General features: G+C 41.2%; 1 protein-coding gene across 3 annotated transcripts in view; it reads left to right on the top strand.

Annotated features, from left to right (window-relative positions):
* ATG7 (autophagy related 7) overlaps nt 1-22,027 on the top strand; it is a gene marked incomplete at its 5' end in the record, with an annotated part of 227,864 nt that overhangs the window by 31,032 nt on the left and 174,805 nt on the right. For 2 of the 3 annotated variants that reach the window (XM_082848856.1, XM_082848857.1), the window contains 7 exons: nt 2,451-2,539; nt 4,191-4,312; nt 8,360-8,450; nt 9,210-9,354; nt 14,577-14,735; nt 18,294-18,488; nt 21,366-21,569. In XM_082848856.1, coding sequence (XP_082704982.1) covers nt 2,451-2,539; nt 4,191-4,312; nt 8,360-8,450; nt 9,210-9,354; nt 14,577-14,735; nt 18,294-18,488; nt 21,366-21,569 — 1,005 coding nt within the window. Of the gene's footprint in view, nt 1-2,450; nt 2,540-4,190; nt 4,313-4,771; nt 4,787-8,359; nt 8,451-9,209; nt 9,355-14,576; nt 14,736-18,293; nt 18,489-21,365; nt 21,570-22,027 lie in introns of those variants that run through there. The other variant, XM_082848858.1, reaches the window with a different exon arrangement.

The raw sequence follows: 22,027 nt of genomic DNA, 5'->3' as shown, positions 1-22,027 counted from the left end.
TATTGTTGTTACAGTTACCATTTGTTGAGCGCTTATCTTGCTCCCAGTCTCTGGGAGCAAGTGCAGGTGAGAGTTACCCTCTAGATGAGAAAATTAAGGCATAGAGAGGTGAAGTAAATTGCTGAAGGTCAAATTCGAGTAAGTGACAGGACATTTGATAAGAGCCTCGGTTTATGGAGTCGTACTTGAAAACTGAAACTCAGTGTCTCTATATGAATGGCATTTCCTGGATTCATACTATCTGGGTTCTTCCCAAATAAAACTTGAAGAGCCTTTAGCCACCTGGTAAGATTGAGCCTTAATAGAGACTGTGTTGTTTTGTAAGCTAGACAGGATTTTTTTTCTCTTTAATGGTCTATAAAGCTCTATAATTCTGGAGCTAGAAGGAATCCTTTGGGATAAAATTATTTTACTGCTTCACTTTACAGGTGAGGGAAGACCTTCCTCAAGGTCTTAAAATCAGTTAGCTGCAGGATTAGAACGCATGCCCGCTGGTGCTCCAGCCAGTGCTTTTTTCACTGCATCAGGCCATTCTCTTCTCTTCTCTTCTCTGCTGGATAACAGAGAGGTAAATGCCTTCGGTGAATTTTTTTAAATGTGAAGTTGAAGTAGTGATTACCTAATCATGTAGTATGCCTGGCAGATGCCCTCTGTCACAGTCGATAGAGGGGAACAAAATAAAAAGGTGCCCCACGTGGTGGCGGTGGCCAGCTGGACCAGAAGACATCCAGGGAGACAGCATTTTCATTCAGAGGGAGCGCTAGGCTAGAGGCCTCATTCTCAGAGCTCTCTTGCTTCTCATAGGAACATGTCTCTTAGACCATGCTCTCACCTTCTCACCCAGGAGAATCCCAGATGCATTCTCTTGTCATGTCTCCTTCATCAGCTCTGGTCTGCAGCAGTTCCTCAGACTTTTGTTGTTTTTAGTGACCTTGACCTTGACAGTTTTGAAGAGTACTGGTTCAGTTATTTTGGTCTAATGCCTCTTAATTTGGGTTCGTGTGATGTTTACTTATGATTAGATGGGTTATATTAGATGGGGTTATTTTTGGAAAGAATACCACTAAGGTGAAGTGCCCTTGTCATCATTATATCCAAGCTACCTGATACTCACATGGCATCCCTGATGGTGTTAAACTTGATCACTTGTTTAAGGTAGAATTTGCCAGCTTTCTCCACTGCAAAACTACTATTTTTTTCCTTTGGGAGTGAGTCACTAAGTCGAGCCCACACTCAAGGAGGAGAACGATTCAGCTCTACTCCTGGAGGGGGAGGTATCTACATATGTTGTTTGGAAATCTTCTGTAAGGAGGATTTGTCCCTTCGCCTTCGTATTTATTTATCTCACCATTTATATCAGTATGGACTCATCATTTATATCAGTTATAATCCAATACCACGTTATTTATTTTGTTGATCAGATTGTCCCAGCCTTGGCCATTGAGAGCTCTTCAGGTGTCTCGGGTGCCCACTTGACATGCCCCCGTCCTTCTGCTTATTGAGCACTTCCTTACTTTCTGCTGTGGAAGGTGCTTCAGGCTCATCTTGTATTTTCCTTGCTGCAGCCCTAGAATTAGCCACGTAGCCATGGAGCCCTGATTCCTTTTGCGGGAGAATGGTATTTAGAAATCAAGATCTCATTGTCTTTTGAGAGGAAGGAGACAGAAAAAGTGAAAGATGTTATGTATAACGTACAGAGGGCTATGGAAGCAGAGAGGACAGGGTGACAACCTCCACCAGGGGCAGTCTTCACTGAAGACATGGTGTTTGAAGTTCAGTTGGGTTTTCCAGTTGGAAATCAGGGTTGGGGGAGCTGGAGGAGGGAGGAATGAGAGGAAATAATATGTTAGCAATGTCAAAGGCATCCATCCGGCTTTTTAATTTGGTCTCACTATGGATTTACAATGGTAGTGACCCTTCTTTGATTTTCTCATTACATGAAAATCAGGAGTTTTCGCAGATGATGTCTCTTCTCATTACATGAAAATCAGCAGTTTTCGCAGATGATGTCTCTTTGTGCGAGGATTTTCTCCGTGTGAGCCCTGACAATTGACTGCCCTTCCTCCCTCCCTGACAATTGACTGCCCTTCCTCCCTCCTGGTTCTCCTTTCAGTCTTTCTTCCTTCCTTCTTTCTTCCTTCCTTCCTTTCTTCCTTCCTTTCTAGTTCCTTCTAGGAACTAGAATGTATCTAGTTCCTACTCTCTTCCAGGCCCAATGTGAGGCATAGGGGGGTGCAGAGAAGAATTTGACAGCCCCTGCCATCAAGAAGTTCTCTTGTCTGGCGTGAGGTCCTTTGGCTTTCTTCTCTTCCCTCTAACCCTTCACCAAGTGTCTAATTGTTGATGCTTCTGCAAAAGAGCATAAATAGGAAAGAGGAGGGATTAGCAGTATTTGTGTTGTGAATCTGACATGATACTTGCCTCACTCACAAAGTCTTTTCTGTTCACAGATAACTGTTGGTGTATATGATCCCTGTAACTTAGCCCAGTACCCTGGATGGCCTTTGAGGAATTTTTTGGTCCTAGCAGCCCACAGATGGTATTTACGTGTGTGTGTGTGTGTGTGTGTGTGTGTGTGTGTGTGTTTGTGTGTGTGTGTCTGTCTGTCTGTCTGTCTGTGTCTATATGTTTTTGACATTGTGCCTAACTATATCTATATTTCTGTTTTCCCAAATGGATTTTTTTCACTGCTGGCATAGAAACCAGATAATAAATCAATAAGTCAGTCATGATCCAGTTTCTATCAGTGGTGAGCCTCTAAGCAGGTCTGTTATGGAGCTTCAGACTCCGACCATACAGCCCTAAAGATATTTTAGAGTAGGGCAGGGCCAACAGCTGGAGGTCCCCATCCTGAAATCCTCTAGCCCTCCCTTCAGCTATCTGAGTCACCTTCAGATAGGATTTTCCTGTTGCTACCATCTGCCCTTTTTCCCAACCTTAGACTAAATAAAACAGAGGGTAATATACATTTGAAAAGATGCTCAACATCATTAATCATCAAGGAAATAAAGTATAACTAGATACTACTCATTAATAAAGATAATAAGATACCATTATGAACTACTACTGCATACTCACCAGATAATGAGATACTCACCAGAATGAGTTTAAAAAGATGAGAATACCAAGTCAAAGATGTGGATGAATTGGAACCCTCAAACACTGCTGGAAAACTGTTTGTCAGTATCCACCAAAGTTAAAAATCTCTATAGCTCAGCAGTTTCCCTCTCGGGTATGTAAAGCACAGAAATGCATACTCAGATGCAAGCACAACATATACAGGAACGTTTATAGCAGCATTATTCTTAATGCCCACACACTGGGAATAACGCAGATGTCCTCGAACAATGAAATGGACGATAAATAGGATATTCACTGCAATGGAATGCGATGCTGTAGTGAATCTGAATGAACTGCTGATACACATATCAACATGGATGAATTTAAAAAACATAATGTTGAGTGAAAGAGGCTGGACCTGAGACAATACGTGCTCCCTGGTTCCATGTATGTAAAGGTCAAAACAGGCAAAACCCATGTCTGGACTTCGAAGTTGGAGCAGGAGTTACTTTTGAAGGGGCTGGTTATTGACTGGGAGGAGGCATGAGACAAGCTCCGTTATATTTAGGATTTGGATATTTACCTCTGTGTCTGCTTTACTTAAATAACAGTGTTCACTAAAGATAGCTAGATTACAGATCATCCGCAGAGGGAGAGTGTTATACTTGCTTGTCCTGGTGGTGAGTCTGTAGAGCTGTGGGCTTCCTCACCACTGCCCGAGCTGCCGTCTCGTAGACTGTACGTTCAGGTGGGAGAAGGGGGACCAGAGGAGCCCATGCTTGTCTTGGAGTTTCTTTTTAATATCTTGTGAGCTTTTTAATTTTTTTCTGCATTTAAGATTCATTTGTCAGAAGTATTTATGTGCAATGTGAAATTGTTATATAAAAACTCACCTAAAAAGAAATCATAGTCAGTTCAGCGCTCAGCCTCTAAACACTTGGACAAAGGAAGCCTGCGTGGATATGTTCAGAATCTCTCAGAGGTTAAGGTCACCCCCCGAGGGTGTCAGGGAGGCATAATTACAATGAATTGAATCCTCTCCACCTGGGTTTGCCGAAGCTCTTACGTGAGCTCTTTCTTTTCCTTCCTTAAAAAAAATAAAAAATAAAAAAATCTGGGCCCGACGTCAGGAGTAGCAGTTTCCAGTCTGTTGAAGTCCTCTGCTTCCGGGACCGCACTCTGCAGGGGATGAGAGACGTCACCCACAGCATCATCTTCGAAGTGAAGCTTCCAGAAATGGCATTTAGCCCAGGTAACTTGCCGGTCTTTGAGAATGCATATACTTAGCATTTACCAGAAACCAAATTAGGTTTAACTTTTCTTTCATCCCTTCACAATGGCAATGGAGGTAGAAAAAAGTACAGCTCCTACCTCTTTGCCCCTAGGAACTCTTCCCTGGAACAGAGAGCATGCTCTGCTATTCAGACAGGAACAAAGGCAGAGATTGTCCTCAGGATATTTCCTCCAGGCAGTTTTTTCAGTCCTGAGAATTCTTTTTCCCTCTATTTTTTGTTTTTGCTTAACATAAAGTCTTTATTCCTTACCCTTCTTACAGGAAGAATGAAGTATTAATGCACCTACATATTTATTTGTTACAAAAAGTTGTGTGTGATCTTATTCTCCGTATAGTAAGCCAGTCAGCAAAAGTGCCATTTCTCCTTCCACGTTTAATATTCCTCATCTGATCCTGTGTGGTAGGCGTCAGCTATTCTCCCTGTTCCATAAGGTAGGAAACTTGGGCTCACAGATAATGTTATATATATAGATGTGTGTGTGTGTGTGTGTGTGTGTGTGTGTGTGTGTGTGTGTGTAGATATACATACATGCATTTATTTATATATTTATATTTATGTACACATCACAAAGACAGAATAGCATACCCAAATTGGAGTAAAATAAAGGTAATAATACCCACCTCATGGAGTACCCCATGAGGAATCTGACTCCTGTGTAAAAGACAGACACAATGGTGGCATATTATAGTTGCTTAATAAGTGATAATTTATGGTAATTTCCTATCTTACCCAAAGCCGAGAACCCTTTCCAAGATGATCCCTCAGATTTCTATGTCTTACGTGCTGTCCAGAGTACTTGTACATACCTACATGGTTTAATTTGCTCCATACAGCACCTGCATTGTTCCAAGGAACACTGCTTTCTTTAATCCGTGGATCATGTGCCTTAATGTGAGTGTGTGTTTTGGGGGTGAGGGGTGTTAAAATCTCTGCTTCATCAGGCAAAAGAGGAAGCTGTTTACTTGTTAGTTTAGAGCCTTAAAATATCTACCGCCTCTCTGCCGCCTTTAGATATTTAATACATTTGATTTAGCACCCTCTTCTGGCACATTCTAAAATAGCTTCCATGTGATGTTTCATTAAGCCGCCACTGAAAGGTAGCTCCAGGGGAATGAGGTGAGTATGAACTAACCAGTAATGCGGCCTGGTCTCCACCTGGCAGGCCACCAGCTATTTCCACACGTCCCTCACTTAATCCTGCCAACCACCTTTTGGGGGAGGCACTTTTCTTTCCATGTTTTAAGATAAAGTCACTGAATTACTCTTACTCCCTGCTCCCAGTGATATATTACTGATGCTTGGTGAAGCTGGCAAACCCAGGAAACACTGTGCAATTCTATTCGAAAAAGAGGTTTTCTGTAGCGCTGTAGTGCTGTCAACTCTTAACACTTGATATTGAGTGTAGATTATTTAGTTTAAGAAAGGCAGATGTTCCTCTTTTTTCACGTAAATTAATGTTTTCCCTCTTAGCTGTAAATAAAACCTTTTAATAACTAGAACTTTGTAAAGTTATTCTGTATCATAATGTGAACTGAACATATTCGTATGGTAGTGTCTTTTAATATTTCTAAGACATCCCATAGTTGCAATGACAGTGTTATAAGAAATGCAGTTTTGAATATCCTGTGTCTTCTGCTCTTGGTGGTGCAGGCAAGCTCACTCTGCTTTGCTGATACAGAGTGTTCGAGCAGCCGGCTGAGGGAAGCCGCAGACACTGCTGAGGGTGGGAGAGACCTCCTTTCACTTGCTGTCCTTGCTGTGCTCCTCCTCTTTGTCCAGCTAGGGGAAGACAGGGCCTCACTTTCCCCTAAAAAATACTTTCTCATTAATTTGGGGTATGTCTAATATGGAAGCAGATATGATAGACTAAATATTATGGTCACCTATAGTATTTTTTTTAATTATCAGTAAGTTTAAAGTACATCTAATTTTCTTAAAATGTCTGTAACATCTTGAGTACAGAGATGTTTTAATTTGCAATGACATTTTGTGTTTGTCTTATAATTTCTTATCTGTAACAGGAGAAAGCTGAGGCTGGAGTTATTAATTATAGTACTAGACTGTGTTTCTGAATTTCTTGTCAAATTTCTGTGCATGTGTTAGAGAAGCCTTTTTAAATTTAACATGAGAATAGTAAGAAAATCAAACAAAATATGAGTTAGTAACTGGTTTGAACTCTTTTTTTCCCCCAGAAAAATGATTTTGGAGTTCTTATCCTCTTTAAGAACTCAAATCTATTATTTCAGTTTTAATTTTTTGTGATGTAAAAAAGGACCGCACCAGAGCACCTGAGTTAAAACAGGAAGGGTCATTTGTTTTTCGGCTCCTTGCTGGGAAAGATACCCTCAGCCAAGTAGCTATTGAAGATAACCGACCCCCTTGTTTCCCATTGGTCATCCTGTCCCAGAAATAAAAAATTGTGTAAAGCAAATCAACACCTCTAGGTCCCATAGTTATATTGGGCAGTATTATGTTAAGAAACAAAGGTTGAAAGCTAAAAAGTTCCCAAGGAAAGGAAAATAGAGGTGTTGATAGAAATATAAAAGTAGGCGAATGTCCAAAGAAAACCAGTGTACAATTAGAGACAAATGTAAAATTCCTGCCATAGTCCTGTATCTCTTAACCTTAAGTCAAGGAGCTTCTGTTCCTTCGGAGACTGTTACTTCAAGCAGATATTGGAGGTGATGCTGGAAGGGTACGTGGCTGAGTGAATTCCCTGCTAAGGAGTTGAGGCTTTATTGTGAATTTTGGGAATTCAGTGAGGAAGGGAGAGCAACTGAGGTCCCAAGGTGTGGGGAGTGTAAGACTGGGTGGCCCCCATTAGCAGGATTTACAAGGCCAGGTTTCCACCAGGGAAGCCAGGTTTCCACCAGGGAAGCCAGGTTTCCACCAAGGAAGCCAGGTTTCCACCAAGGAAGCCGGGTTTCCACCAAGGAAGACAGGTTTCCACCAAGGAAGCTGGGTTTCCACCAAGGAAGACAGGTTTCCATTAAGGTGAGGAGGTAGCAGAAGTATTCTGCAAAGTAGTTGAGATTTTTAAGAGGATTTTGCAACAGTGGAATAGAGCAGCATTACCCTGAATGTGTCCTGTGAGATTTTAATTGGTGTTACTTGTTGAGGGAGATAATGGAGAGCCAGGTAAGACTGGGAAGCTCAAAGCCAAATCAGACAAAGTGGCTCCTTTACTGCAGGTTTCTCGGAGCTTTATCTCCCTCATGTGCGATGTGACGTTCCAGGTTTGGGTGGTGGTGGGGCAGAGGGAGAACACAGGTAGGTGTACAGAAGCATTTCCCAAGCCCGTCAGCCATGGAGTCTTTATCCTCTCAGAGCTTTGCGTGGAGCAGATTTTGAGAACAGCTGGAATTGGAGTTACAGAGGCACCCAATGCAGAGGTTAAAAGAGGTCAGTGGGAAAGGGAAAAGTCAGAGGAGAGGAAAGTCTGAATGGTTAAGGATGTGCTTAAAGGAGAGGGCAGCTTAACAGAAGAGCAGTCCCTTGGACTGAGGTCTGGAGACAGGTAGGCGCAGTGATGGAACTGAGAGGCTGGGTGGAAGGGTAACATAAGGATGAAGAGCGGAAGGGGTGCGCTCAACGGAGAGGTCCAGGTCCAGGTGGGAACTCAGCAGAAGGTGTGCTGCAGTCACACTGGCTTGTCTTCCTAAGGTAGAAAGCCCTTCACAGGGTTAGACCAGCTCCAGATATATTCTTTTTTTGGAGCAACTTCCAGTAACTACAAAAGTTAAGGCAACTCGGGCCAGAGACCAGGGCTCTTTCTGAAGCCCTTCTGTGGGAAGGCAGTGCTTGGATCTGAGGGTCTCTAAACAAGATTCCTAGTGGCTCAGGAAAATGAGGCAATTGAGGCAAGTAGATGCAAATTCTGGCCTGCAAACCTCCTTGAAAAAGAAGTGAACTGAAAGCTTATGGATGCGTGAGCCATCTTGCTGCTTTGACTTACTTTTTATTTTTCCCTCCTTCCCTAAACTTACTGTTTTATTTGCCTTAAGATTGTCCCAAGGCGGTTGGATGGGAAAAGAACCAGAAAGGAGGCATGGGACCAAGGATGGTGAACCTCAGCGAATGTATGGACCCTAAAAGGTATACTTTGGAAGCCGTTTTCTCCAGGGTGCACACCAGGTTCTGTCAGGCCAAGAGCATTGCCCAGTTCAATCAGGGGGTGCCTTCACACTGACGACGAGTGTTAATCCACTCTTGGCTGCCTCTTGATTTAAGTTTGGTTGTGAGAATTAATATTAATGATGGATATCCTGAAGGACACACAATTCACGTTTCTCTAGACATTCTACATTTCGTTCTTGCTTCAAGCTCAGACTCTCAGACCTCTGTACCTACACACCACCTTTTAGTTCTTTATTCATTGCCCTTTGATTTTGTCCATTAGCCTACACTGAAGGACATTATAAGAAATATTTCACAGAAACCAGTGTTGTATTGAAGGCATGATGTAAGTACCCCCTTTATTGAGGAGACAGAAATTTCTCTGTTTTCAGTATTAGGAAAATCTTTCCTCATAAGCGGCTGGTGTGTTTTTATTCCTGGACACAGTAACTCCTACACCTGGTCATGCTTCCCATTTCACCTTGGCTGCTGGGAGCTCAGGATCAGATTGGTGGCCCATCACTGTGCAATTGCAGAGGATAATGGTGGCATGTGTTCTGTGTGGTCACCTTTCTCTCCTCGCTCACCCTCAAGCTTTGTTTTACTTTTCCTTCGATATTAATTTCCATAGTATTTGTTTCTTATTTTCTCATACAGCTACTTTCTATCTAAAAAGGACAAGATTGGGGCATAAATGAGTGACTGACTAAATAAATAAATAATTCTGTCATTTTCTAGGTTAGCTGAGTCATCAGTGGATCTAAATCTCAAATTGATGTGTTGGAGATTGGTCCCTACTTTGGACTTAGACAAGGTTGTGTCTGTCAAGTGTCTGCTGCTCGGAGCTGGCACCTTGGGTTGTAATGTAGCCAGGACATTGATGGTAAGTTTGTGGGGGTCAGATGTTACCTCTAAAGCTGTGGCTTCCCTTCTTATTTCGCTATACAGTCCACCTTCCATACCTGTGGGTTTCGCATCTGAAGATATGGAGGGCCTTGTATTTTATGTAAGGGACTTGAGTATCTGTGGATTTTGGTATCCCCAGGGGCTCCTGGAACCAGTCTCCCACGGATACCAAGCAACAACTACGCTTGAGTGCCTTCTCTCTCCCAGACTCCCCCTATTCTCTCTCCCAGACTCCCCCTATTCTCTCTCCCTCCCTCCCTTCTCTTTTTCCTCCCTGTCTCCCTCCCTTTTTTCTTTTCTCAGTATCTCTTTAAGTATAAAAGGAATACATGCTTTTATTATAAGGTAGAAACAGGAACTCTCCCTCCACTCCCATCCCAAGTCACTTACCAGAATTAAGCAGACTTCACAGATTATTACACAGCATCTTTCCCTGAAGTTTTCGTAGGCATGTGCAAATGCAGAGAGAGACATTTGTCATCTTTGCTCTTACTTATTTATAGTTACAAAAATTGGATCATAGCATACTGTCTGTAGCACGTTTTTATTTTTAACTTAATATAACAATAATTGTGGTTCTCTATGTATTCCATATTATGTATATGTAGGATTTTATTATATGTCTTGTCCTCAATTTATTTAATCAATTTCAGCATATTTTTCTTTTAGAGATGCTGTTGAAGTGAACATGCTTATATCTTTACATGTCCGTGGAATTATTTCTTTAGGAAAAAAGCCCTAGAAGTAGAATTACTGTGTTAGAATGTAAAACAGAGCTTTTAACTTTGCATTTCTTTAATTAGTGAGGGTTAGTATTTGATTTTATTTCTTTTGTGAATTTTATTTCTTCTATTGATGTCCTTTGGGCTGTGTTTCTTATATATTGACTAGGAGTTCTTTTTTTAATGGATATTAACCTTTTTTCTGTAACATAATGCAAATATTTTTCTCAATTTAAGTTATCTTTAGCCACATAAAGGTTTTTAAAAATTTGATGTTATTAAATATGTCAATCTTTTTCTTTACGGTTTACAGAACTCTTGTTTTTATGTTTAGATCTTTATCAATGTGGAATTTATTTTTGTTTTATGATGAGAGTTAAATATCTAACTTTTTTTCCACAAAGTGAATAGTCATTTGATTGAATGGCATTTGTTCAATAATACAAATCATCATTTTCCCACCTTAATCAAATACTAAATCTCCTTATGTACCTGAGTCTCTTTTTGGATTCTATCTTGTTCCATCATTCCATTTGTTTGTTCCTGCATTATTACTCACAGCTTTAACTCAAATTACAATGAATTTATAGATAAATTGGGAAGGATTGACATCTTTATAATATTGATCCTTAGTTCCAGAAGCATTGTATATCTCTTAAATTATTTAGATCATCTTTGTAGCATTTTCTTTATTTAGGTCTCACACATGCCTCATTTAGTTTATTTTCACATGTTTAATTGTTTTTTTTCTTTTAAAGATATGTTCTTCCCACTAAATTTTCCAGTCGACTATTACTGGGATATATAAGAAAGATATTCTATCTGGCCATCTTTCTAAACTTTCTTAGTTATATTAGTTTTTTGTTTGATTCTTTAGAATTTTCTAGGTTGATAAGTATTCCTCACCAACATTTATACCTATTTCTAGGATTGGCTAGGACTCCATGGTTTTGCTGAGGAGTGGTGAGAGTTGGCATCCTCATTTTGTTACTGATTTTTAATGAGAAACTTCTTTTTTTTCCCTTTAATTTTGATATGTGATACTGGTTTCTGCTAATGCTCTTTTATAAATTAAGGAGGCAGATTTTTATTTCTAGTTTACTATGAGTTTACATCAGAAATGATTGTTAAGCTTTATCAAATATATCTATCAAGATAATCATATTCTAATGTTGAGCATTCCTGGAAAAAACCCTATTTGTTCATGGTATGTTATTCTTCTAATATACTGTGGGATTCAACTGATAATGTTTTATTGCTAGGTTTTACATACGCATTCATAAGTCAAGTTGGTTTATAGTAATGTTTTTTCCTTTTCTTTGTGGTGTCGTATATCTTATAGCTGAGTTATACTACTTTTATAAAATAAAACTTTCTGCCTTTTTCTATGCTCCAGGACAGTTTAAGTGTATGACTTATCAGTTCCTTGATGGTTTGGCAAAATTCAGTTATAAATCCATCTGGGCCTGATGCCTTTTGGAATTCTCTTGGCAGTGAGGGCAGGGAATCTTTGGGAACTTTTACAAATGTTTCTATAGTCATTGACCTTTTTAGATTTTATACCTCTTTTGAGTCAGTTTAGTCATGTTGTTTTCCTAGAAAATCATCCATTTCATCTAAATTTGAAAATTAATTGATATAAAATACATGTGGTATTCTCTTACCATCTTTTATTTTATTTCATTTTTTTAAAATGCACTTCTTTATTTCTCTATTTCTTTTTTGGCTGTGTTGGGTCTTTGTTGCTGCGTGCAGGCTTTCTCTAGTTGCAGCGAGTGGGAGCTACTCTTCGTTGCGGTGCGCGGGCTTCTCACTGCGGTGGCTTCCCTTGTTGCGGAGAATGGGCTTTAGGCGCATGGGCTTCAGTAGTTGTGGCTCATGGGCTCTACAGTGCAGGCTCAGTAGTTGTGGCACACGGGCTTAGTTGCTCCAGGGCATGAGGGATCTTCCTGGACCAGGGCTTGAACCCAAATCCCCTGCATTGGCAGGCAGATTCTTAATCACTGCACCACCAGGGAAGTCCTTCTTACCAACTTTTAAATCTTCTCTTTATCCTCTCTTTTTTTTTTTTTTTGGCGGTACACGGGTCTCTCACTGCTGTGGCCTCTCCCGTTGCAGAACACAGGCTCCGGACGCACAGGCTCAGCGGCCATGGCTCACGGGCCCAGCCGCTCCGCGGCATGTGGGATCTTCCCGAACCGGGGCACGAATCCGTGTCCCCTGCATCGGCAGGCGGACTCTCAACCACTGCGCCACCAGCGAAGCCTTATCCTCTCTTTTATCTCTCCTTATTCCTAATGTTGAATAATTGTGTTTTCTCTTTTTCAAACTTGCCAGAGAGGCTTGTCTATTTTATCAGTCTTTCCAGAGAACTAAATCCTTGATCTCTTTATTCCATAATTTTTGTTTTGTTTTGCTTCCAGATTCATTAATATCTACTTTTATCTTTATTCACTTCCTTCTCCATTTTTGTGGAATTTATTTCATTCTTTTCCTAACTTCCAGAATTAGGTACTTAAGTTTTCTTAGCATTTTAAAAATTATAAAGTCATTATAGTCCCATTGTAGAAAATTTGTAGAGTATAAGAGTTGTAAAGCAAGAAAAGAAGACCCATTTTTCGACTACATTTTCACTTCTTTTCAGTGTTTGTTTAATGTATATTTAAAAATCTTATTTGATATATAAAAATGCCCCTTGCTTTTACCAATTAACATTGTAAACACTTTCTCATGTCATTAAAAAGGATTTCTTAAAAGCTTTCTTAATGGCTGTAGAGTATGCCTTCTTGAATGATGAAACATGATTTACTGTGACATTCCCCTAATGTTAGACATTAACATTGTTTCTAGTTTTTTACAACTCTAAATTATGTTACAGAGAACATCTTTGTGATTGCATTTTTGTCAGTATTTAAGATCATTTCCTAAAACAGATTGCTGGAAGTAGGTCAAAGGATATGAACATTTAAAAAGTTCTAGAAACCTATTGCCAAATTGCTTTCCAGAAGAATTATACTAGTTTACATTCTCAATCGGTAAAATAGTTTTTTCATCACCCCATCCTCACCAGCACTGAGTATTGTAATTTTCTTTAATCTTTACAGATTAGCCATTTAAACTGTGTAGCATTACAGGAAACTGAAAGTTAAGTGTGAGAGTCCACATGCATGTGACTAACCTGTGGCATGTTTGTAATTTATGTGGCTTTCTTCCCACCGCCAAGCATGTTCCCAGACTGCCTTCCTTGCTCTCCACTCAGCATTGCTTTAAAATGCAAAAATACTCCCGAAATAAATATCCCCAAGCCAAGCACCACTGACATTTGGATATTCCATATGTTTATTCCCCCTCCATGGTAGTTTGCTTACCTGGTGAAAGTCACTTATAAAACTGGGTGGGTAGACCAAAGTTACCAGTGGGCTTCAAAACAAGCAGCCGACTTAAACTATGCTTTCAAAAGAGTGGATTCTGGCCTATCATCCTCCACCCCGACAGTGAATCTTGGGTTGTTGTTGACTGTGCCCCTGGACTCATCAGACTAACTGAATTTCAAAGTCCCCAATGGAAGGATATTGAAATAAGACAGAGATCAGACTCTTAACTCTGCAGCCAATCCTGGCAGGGCTTCTCTTACATCACTGTGCTTGTTCATGGTTTACTGAAATACACATACCCCATCTCACCCCAGAAAGTACGCACCTTCATTTGGTTGCCACTCTGAGGATCTCATTTCCTCCCCTCCATTAACCAGATCTATGACCTAAGATAAGTCATTTATCTTTTCTGGGCTTCAGTTTCTGTATCTGTAAAATAAAGTAATTGAACTAAAGATTTTAAAGAGCCTATCTAATTTTAAAATCATGTGGTTCTATAAGACTTTATAGGAGATGGAATTGAAGTGTATGAAATCATGAAAACTATCTCTGAGAATGTAGAATTTTCCCCTCTATTCCGGAATATTAATAAGGGCTTTGCCTCTTGGAGAAAAAGTACAAAATCTTCTATGATGTTATACAATTGGAGATAACTTATAAGTCAGTTTTACGAGGAGCTAATTCAGGCTTTAAGTGAATTTTAGGATGAGATGTTACTTATGCTTATTCATTCAGGGAAAGCAAGGACATTGGGTGGCTCTTGCTAATCCTTTTAAGACAGTAACAGAGACAGTTCTTATGGGACTCACCCCCAAAGCTTCCTCTGGTGCCACTGTCAAAAATAATGAATTATTAGTCAGACCCACAATGACATTTCTTACTCTCATTACTGTAGGAAGCCAGGCACTGTGTGTATAATTATTTTGTCTTTTAAAGGAAGTTGACACTGTCAAAAACTGAATTTGCACAATTCAGTTTCTGGAGTTCCCTGTATTTTGAGGTTCCCAAGCTGCTCCAAAATAAAACCCCTTTTAGGGATTTCAAGGGAGACACCCTGTGAAATGTTCATCAGAAACACACCATGATCTCCTGTTTCCATGCAGGGTTGGGGCGTCAGACACATCACATTTGTGGACAATGCCAAGATCTCCTATTCCAACCCTGTGAGGCAGCCTCTGTATGAATTTGAAGATTGCCTGGTGGGTGGTAAGCCCAAGGCCCTGGCTGCAGCAGACCGGCTCCAGAAAATATTCCCCGGAGTGGTACGTTGATGCTGTTTGAGAACGTCTGAGGTTTTCTCCTGGATCTTTCAGTGTTCAAGTCTTGGGGAATGAGGCCCTGTGGTATTGGTGAAAGGGAGTCAGACATCTGTCACTTACTACCAGGCCCTCATCATGTGGCCAAACCTCTGTTTCCTCATCTCAGAGATGCAGATTACAAGAACAAAACTCCCATATATTATTATGAAAATAAAATGAAGAGCACATGAAAAGAATGTTTTATAAGTTGCAAAGCATTATCTGAGTTGAGGAATTTGGGGTACAAATATTTTTAGATACTGCCTTGTTCCAAAGGGATTTATGGTGGCTCAGATGTAGGATATTATTTTCCTCATCACCAGAATACTTGATAGTTAGTACAGGTTTATGAAATTAAATTGAATGTAAGTCTGCAGAAGAAAGATCTGGCTAATGTTTAGTTTTTTATTCCAGCTGCTTCTTATTTTTGACTTTCATCATTTATTTTAAAAACAATGAGGCAAGTCATTCAGCTCATTTGCTTCGAAATTTGCCAGTGTTTTTGAGGTCATCCGGCAAGAGACATTCTGCATCTTGCATGCTTGATCAGTTTATGTGACAGAGGTTAGATTAGGTGTCTCTGAAGTATCCGTTTGTACTTAAAGTGCCACAAGAGACTCTTGGCCCTGGCTAAAAATAAAAAACCTGCTTTCTCAAAATTTCTCTGTTTGGTCACTCAGCATTAGATTCATTCATTTTAACGGTCTCTGCTTTAAAAGCAACTTTGTTTTGCCCATTTCATCAGTGTACCAGAGGAATGGGTTTAATTCAACAGTATTGATTGAACACCCACTGTACCTAGTGAGGTGCTGGATGCCAGAAGAGATGAGAATAAGTTACACCCCATCATTGAGGAGGCATCTTAGTTAGGTTTCTGCTGTGACAGTATTGCGTATCACATACTCCCAACATCTAAATGGCTTACAATCATAAACATTATTTCATGCTCATGGGTCTGCAGGTTAGCCATAGCTTAGCTGTAGGCTAGGCTGGACTCAGGCTTCGAGTCAGGTTCCAATCTACTCTATATGTCATTATTTCAAAATCTACGCTCCAGGAGCAACAGTCAGCTGTCCTACTCTTCTTATGGTGGAAGGTAGAAGTGTAAAGGGGTTGGTGAGGCTTACCATGCCTATACATGTTAAAGTCTCAGCTCAGAAATGGCACTGTGCAGTGTCCTCCATCTCCATTGCCAGAGTTAGTCACAGGGCCAGGCCCTAAGTCAATGGGGTTGGTCAGGATACCCTGCTTTCCTAGTCGGAGGTCCTGCAAAGTTGTATGGCAAAGGGCATGGACATATAATTCTATTAGAGGGAGGCAGTGCACGGTCAGGAAGAATAATTCATTCTATCACCAGAGAGTACCGTGAACTCCCCTCTGGGCCCAGACAGACCTGGCTTTGAATCTGAGCTCTGCCTGAAAGTTTTGCTTGCCCAAATCCTAGCCATGGTCTATGACCCAATGCAATTCCCCCTATTTCTTTGTTCAGTTATTCTATGACTTACTCCTCACATATTTATTTAAGGCCTACTGTGTGCTAGGGTCTGGGGAACAAGGCAGACGAAGTTCCCGCTCCCTTGCATTGAACTTCAAGTCTAGCTGGGGGCACGGTCAATAAACTAATTTCCTAAACGGTTACACTTGTAACAAGTGCATGAGGCAGGAGCTCAGTTGCTGTGAGAATGTTTAACAGGTAGGCCTGAGCTAAACCAGGCTTCCTTGAGGAAGCTAAGTCCTGAAGCATGGGTGGGAGTTAGCTAGACCAAGGTGGGGCAGAGCTGTTTGTGCAGAGGCCTGAGGTAGGAAGCAGCATGCTGCCTTTGTGGACTGAAAGAAGACCAGGCTGGCTGAAGCATGGAGGTCAAGAAAGACACACAGCTAGGGTGTCTGTGTCAGCAAAGGCCAGGTCATGCTGGGCCTTAGAGATCAAGTTCACCTTTTCTTGAAAACATCAGCCTGCCAGGATCAAGCCTCTTCCTCAGCACCTACATCATGTTACTCCATTTTACCTATTGGATTATGCATTCCTTACCACTGGGAGCCAGGTCTCTTATACTTTTATCCTTCATGCCTTATAAGTAATAATAGATAACACAGAATGCATCTAAGTACTAGTGTAATTCATCAAATTCGTGAAAAGTACTTGTGAAACTGTTTCACTTATTGGTTAGCCAGGCTTATGTAATTTTCTTTGTGTGTTCAACTTAGTGTTCAACAATCAATATTGTTGATATTTTCATTCAACAAATATTTACTCGTCACCCTCCTTACACCAGGCCATGGACAGAAGGCTAGTCCTAAGTGAAGAAGACATGAAAAGAACTGCTCGGCTGCAAATACCATGCCTAATCCTGGGGTTGAATTAATTGAATAGGAAAAAAACCTGACCTTTAATAAATCAAATAACTATTTGAGGTCACCATTTTTTTTTCTCCCAAAGGTAAAGCAATAAAATGTAGGATTGTAGAGCCACACTAGGGGCTTTAAAACCCAGCTCTGGACATCTGCTTTCAACCCTGAAGAGTAACTGATAGACTAGCTCTCCTACCATTATGCACCTAAAAGTTCTGCACCTGGGTAGATTATATAAAATGACTCTTCAGACACTGAACAATATGTAGTGAAAGACTGTGGTCTCAGAAAGAAATGTTTGTCCCAATTTATTGCATGCAGACATTTTTTAGCCCATTGGCACTCCTTTGTGACTCACAATTCATCTGCCAAGACATTGTGGAGCCAGCAGGGGACAAAAGGTAAATTACAGAGCTGTTCTAAAGCCCCCATGAGAAATCCTGAGTCCCCACACTCAAAGAGAACCCAGGTTGCTGGGCAGCTTCTGCTTTTGGACAGGAAATGAAGCTTCACTACCACCCCCCAAACAAATATCTGTACACTCCTAAGTCAGTTTTCTAGTTCAAGTCAGCAAGTAGAGTTTTTCGGTTTTGAGGGTTTTGTTTGTTTTTAATGCATATACTCCTAAGAAGATTAAGGCAAGACTAGCAGCCATTCTAATCTTATAAGAATTTATTAAATTATTTTTGTTCTGACATCCCATTTGGAGGTATTCTGCCGTAAGGAAGTGGAGGGGAGGGCAGCTTGGGAATAAGTGGGGAGAGACAGCCTGGCTGGATGGAGGGACTTGGGCAGGCAGAGGGCATTTTGGTGAAGTTTCTTGGCCTCAGATTGTAGGAAAGAGCCAAAGGTACACAGTTTTCTCCAGTGTTCACCTTTTCTCACACGGGAAGTGCCCCTCACCCACTTTGGAACTAGGATCCTTGTGTCTCTGTTTGCTGCTCTGTCCAGCTTCAGGGACCCTGGGTGACAGGAAAGTGTGGTCTAGGTTGAAGAGGTGAAGAGGGTTGGGGGCACAGGCAGCAGAAGGCTAAGGCAGAGTGGTCATGATGGAGAGATTTCAGGCTGTAAGCGACCATGCGTGCACACTTGCGGCGACCGGGAGATGCGGGCTCTGAGATCCCGCCTGTCCCTTTGCTTCAGACCCCCCTCTCTCTGGTGTTTCCCCAGAATGCCAGAGGGTTCAACATGAGCATCCCCATGCCGGGACACCCAGTGAACTTCTCCAGCGTCACCCTGGAGCAGGCCCGCAGGGATGTGGAGCGGCTAGAGCAGCTCGTCGAAGGCCATGATGTCGTGTTCCTGCTGATGGACACCCGGGAGAGCCGATGGCTGCCCGCCGTCATCGCCGCGAGCAAGAGAAAGGTAGAGTGTGGGTCCTCTGGTGGTGACTTAATGCATCATCTCCCCAGGGGGAAGTGTCCCCAAGCTGCCCCCTCCAGAGCAGAAGGTGCTTTGTGTGGCCTAGTGACCTGGTACAAGAGGGCTTCCTCCAGAGACTGTCTCTGCCTTATGCACCATCATCCAGCATAATTGTTACCCTTTACTGTTTAATTTTCATAACCACCCTGTGAGGTCCTTTACTGGAAGGGACACTCTACTTACAATAGAATGTAAACTCCAAGAGGGCAAAGATTTTGTCTCATTCACTACTGTTGGGTCAGTGACAACTTCAAGGGCCGAAAGAACTGAATGTTTAAACACTGGGTTGGCCAAAAAGTGCCTTCAGTTTTAAGTAAAAATAAAAGACACATTTTTCATTTTCACCAAGAACTTTATTGAACAACATATTCACCCTTTTGTTCCACTACCTTCTGCCATTTTTCAGGCAACTTCATAATTCCATCTTCCCAAAACTTTTTATCTTTTTGAGCAAAGAACTGTTCCAGGTGCCTTTTACAGTCTTCCAGGGAATTGAAATTTTCCATTAAGAGAATTTTGTAAAGACCTAAATAAATGGAATTCCGAAGGTCAATGTCTGGTGAATATGGCGGATGAATCAGAACTTCCCAGACAAGCTGTGACAGTTTTTGCCTGGTCATCAAAGAAACATGCAGTCTTGAGTTATCCTGATGGAAGATTATGTGTTTTCTGATGACTAATTCCAGATTCTTTTCGTTGAGTGCTGCTTTCAGTTGGTCTAACTGGGAGCAGTACTTGTTGGAATTAATCGTTTGATTTTCCAGAAGGAGCTCATAATAGAGAACTCCCTTCCAATCCCGCCATATACACAACATCACCTTCTCTGGACGAAGATTGGCCTTTGGTGTGGTTGGTGGTGGTTCATTTCGCTTGCCCCATAGTCTCTTCCTTTCCACATTATTGGACAGTATCCACTTTTCATTGCCTGTCACAATTTGTTTTAAAAACGGAACGTTTTCATTACGTTTAAGTAGAGAATCACATGTGGAAATACAGTCAAGAAGGTTTTTTTTGCGTAACTTACGTGGAACCCAAACATCAAAGCAATTCACATAACCAAGCTGGTGCAAATGACTTTCAACACTTGATTTGGATATTTTGAGTATGTTGGCTGTCTCCCGCGTGTTATAACATTGACTGTTCTCAATTAATGTCTCAATTTGATCACTGTCAACTTCAACTGGTTTACCTGACCGTGGAGCAGTGTCCAGCAAGAAATCTCCAGCACAAAACTTCTCAAACCACCTTTGACACATTTGATCAGTCACAGCACCTTCTCCATGCACTGCATAAATCTTTTTTTTTGCATTTCGATTGCATTTTTACCTTTCTTGAAATAACAAAGCATAATATGACGAAAATGTTGCTTTTTTCTTTCATCTTCAATATTAAAATGGCTACACAAAAATTCACTAATTTTGATGTCTTTTTTTAAACACATGCTGATATGACAGCTGTCACATACAATCTAACAAAATTGTTTCTAATGACGTTAAAGACAACTAACTGCTACTAGAGTCATCTTACGGAAAAAACCGAACGAACCTTTTGGTCAACCCAATAAATCGCGGTACATATGTGTGACGGAATAGTGTGCAGCCGTTCATGGTTATGTCTTCAAAGAATTTTAATAACATGGAAAATACCACATTATGTTAAATAAGCAAGATATAATATTGTATATATACTTTTTATCAACTCTTTATATATGTAAAGATATCTACGTTTATCAAAGGGTGGCAAGAAGAAGGGAGAAAGGGAGGAAGGGAATGGGAGAGAGAGAGAGAAAATAACAGGGAAATACTTCAAACTATTAATGATAATTGTTTGAGCTGTGAGATTGTGAGTGATTTTTGTTTTCTGGTATGGTTTTCCTTGATTTTTTCCAACTTTCTGTCTAACCATAAATTTGGGAGAATAAGTTAAATTACAACTAAGAGACGTTCTTACAGTATCAATGAAAAAAATTGTCCTCAAAGACCTATGTGGGGGGCTTTGCTGGTGGCTCAGTGGTTGGGAATCCTCCTGCCGATGCAGGGGACACGGGTTCGAGCCCTGGTCTGGGAGGATCCCACATGCCGCGGAGCAATGAAGCCCGTGCGCCACAACTACTGAGCCTGTGCTGAAGAACCCGCAAGCCACAACTACTGAAGCCCGCACGCCTGGAGCCCGTGCTCCGCAGCGGGGGAGGCCACCGCAATGAGAGGCCCGCGCACAACAGCGAGGAGTGGCCCCCGCTCGCCGCAACTAGAGAAAACCTGCGCGCAGCAACCAGGACCCAATGCAGCCAAAAATAAATAAATAAATTTTAAAAAAGAAAGAAAATATTCAAAAAAAATCCTATGTGGAGGGTGAATTATATGGTATGTGAATTATATCTCAATAAAGCTATTATGAAAAAATATCTCTGTAGAAATGACAGAGGACAGCATAATGCTGGAAAGAATGGGTTTGAGAACTATCGAGACAGTTTTATACACCTACCTTTTACCAGCTAAGTGACCTTGGGCAAGCTATAGAAGTAACCTCTCTGACTTTCAGTATCCTCATCTGTAAATAGGAAATGTTTGCTGGGAATTTTAAATGAAACCAAATGAGATAATTTATGTTAATCACTTGTCAAGTCTTTTGCATCTAATAAGCCCTCAGTCTTGGGTAACTTTTACCAACATTAGCTTCTAGAATCTAATTATAGTCATATGCAAACATTTATTGCAAACACTAATAAAATAAATTTTTTAAGTGGACCAAGTATGAAGTTAGCCATGGCTTAAAATATGTGTCTCTTAACTCTAGCCTTTTATTCCTTGAAACTCACAGCTGGTCATCAATGCTGCCTTGGGATTTGACACATTTGTTGTTATGAGACATGGCCTGAAGAAGCCTAAGCAGCAGGGAGCCGGGGACTTGTGTCCCAGCCACCCTGTGGCACCTGCCGACCTCCTGGGCCCATCACTTTTTGCCAACATCCCTGGCTACAAACTTGGCTGCTATTTCTGCAATGATGTGGTGGCCCCGGGAGATGTAAGTGGATTTCTTTGTTATTCCAAATATTTCCTACAACCGTCTTGCCCACTAGAGTGGAGAGACCCAGTTCTTTCCTTTACGACTATTTAGATATTGTCTTTTAACAAAGAGAAAAATTCTCCATTTGGGGGGCGGGGCAGGGCCTTATCCCTCTATGAGCCTTGTTTGACATCATCAACTGTACAGCTCTTCCCTGTTCGCCAATGTAAACGCAGTAACAAACCATTTTTATGGAAAGCTCAACAAGGAAACTGCAGGCTAGATTGGTTCCTGGCAGCGCTTAGCGCTGTATTCTGTGTGTATTCTTTGGGTATATTAGTGAAGAGGGTGTTAAATGAGGAGTCTGAAGACCCAGACTGCAGTCCAGCCTCACGGGATAATTCCAAATAAGTCTGTTAGGCTCCCTGTGCTTCTGCAGGATGGGACTCTGAGGCCCAGAAGGTTGTCAGACTCAC

This window comes from Leucopleurus acutus (genome assembly GCF_964270905.1).
Source record: "Leucopleurus acutus genome assembly, chromosome: 10".
NCBI classification, from domain to species: domain Eukaryota; kingdom Metazoa; phylum Chordata; class Mammalia; order Artiodactyla; family Delphinidae; genus Leucopleurus; species Leucopleurus acutus.
The sequence above is the reverse complement of the archived record's forward strand: the minus strand, read 5'-3'. Positions and strand labels throughout refer to the sequence as shown.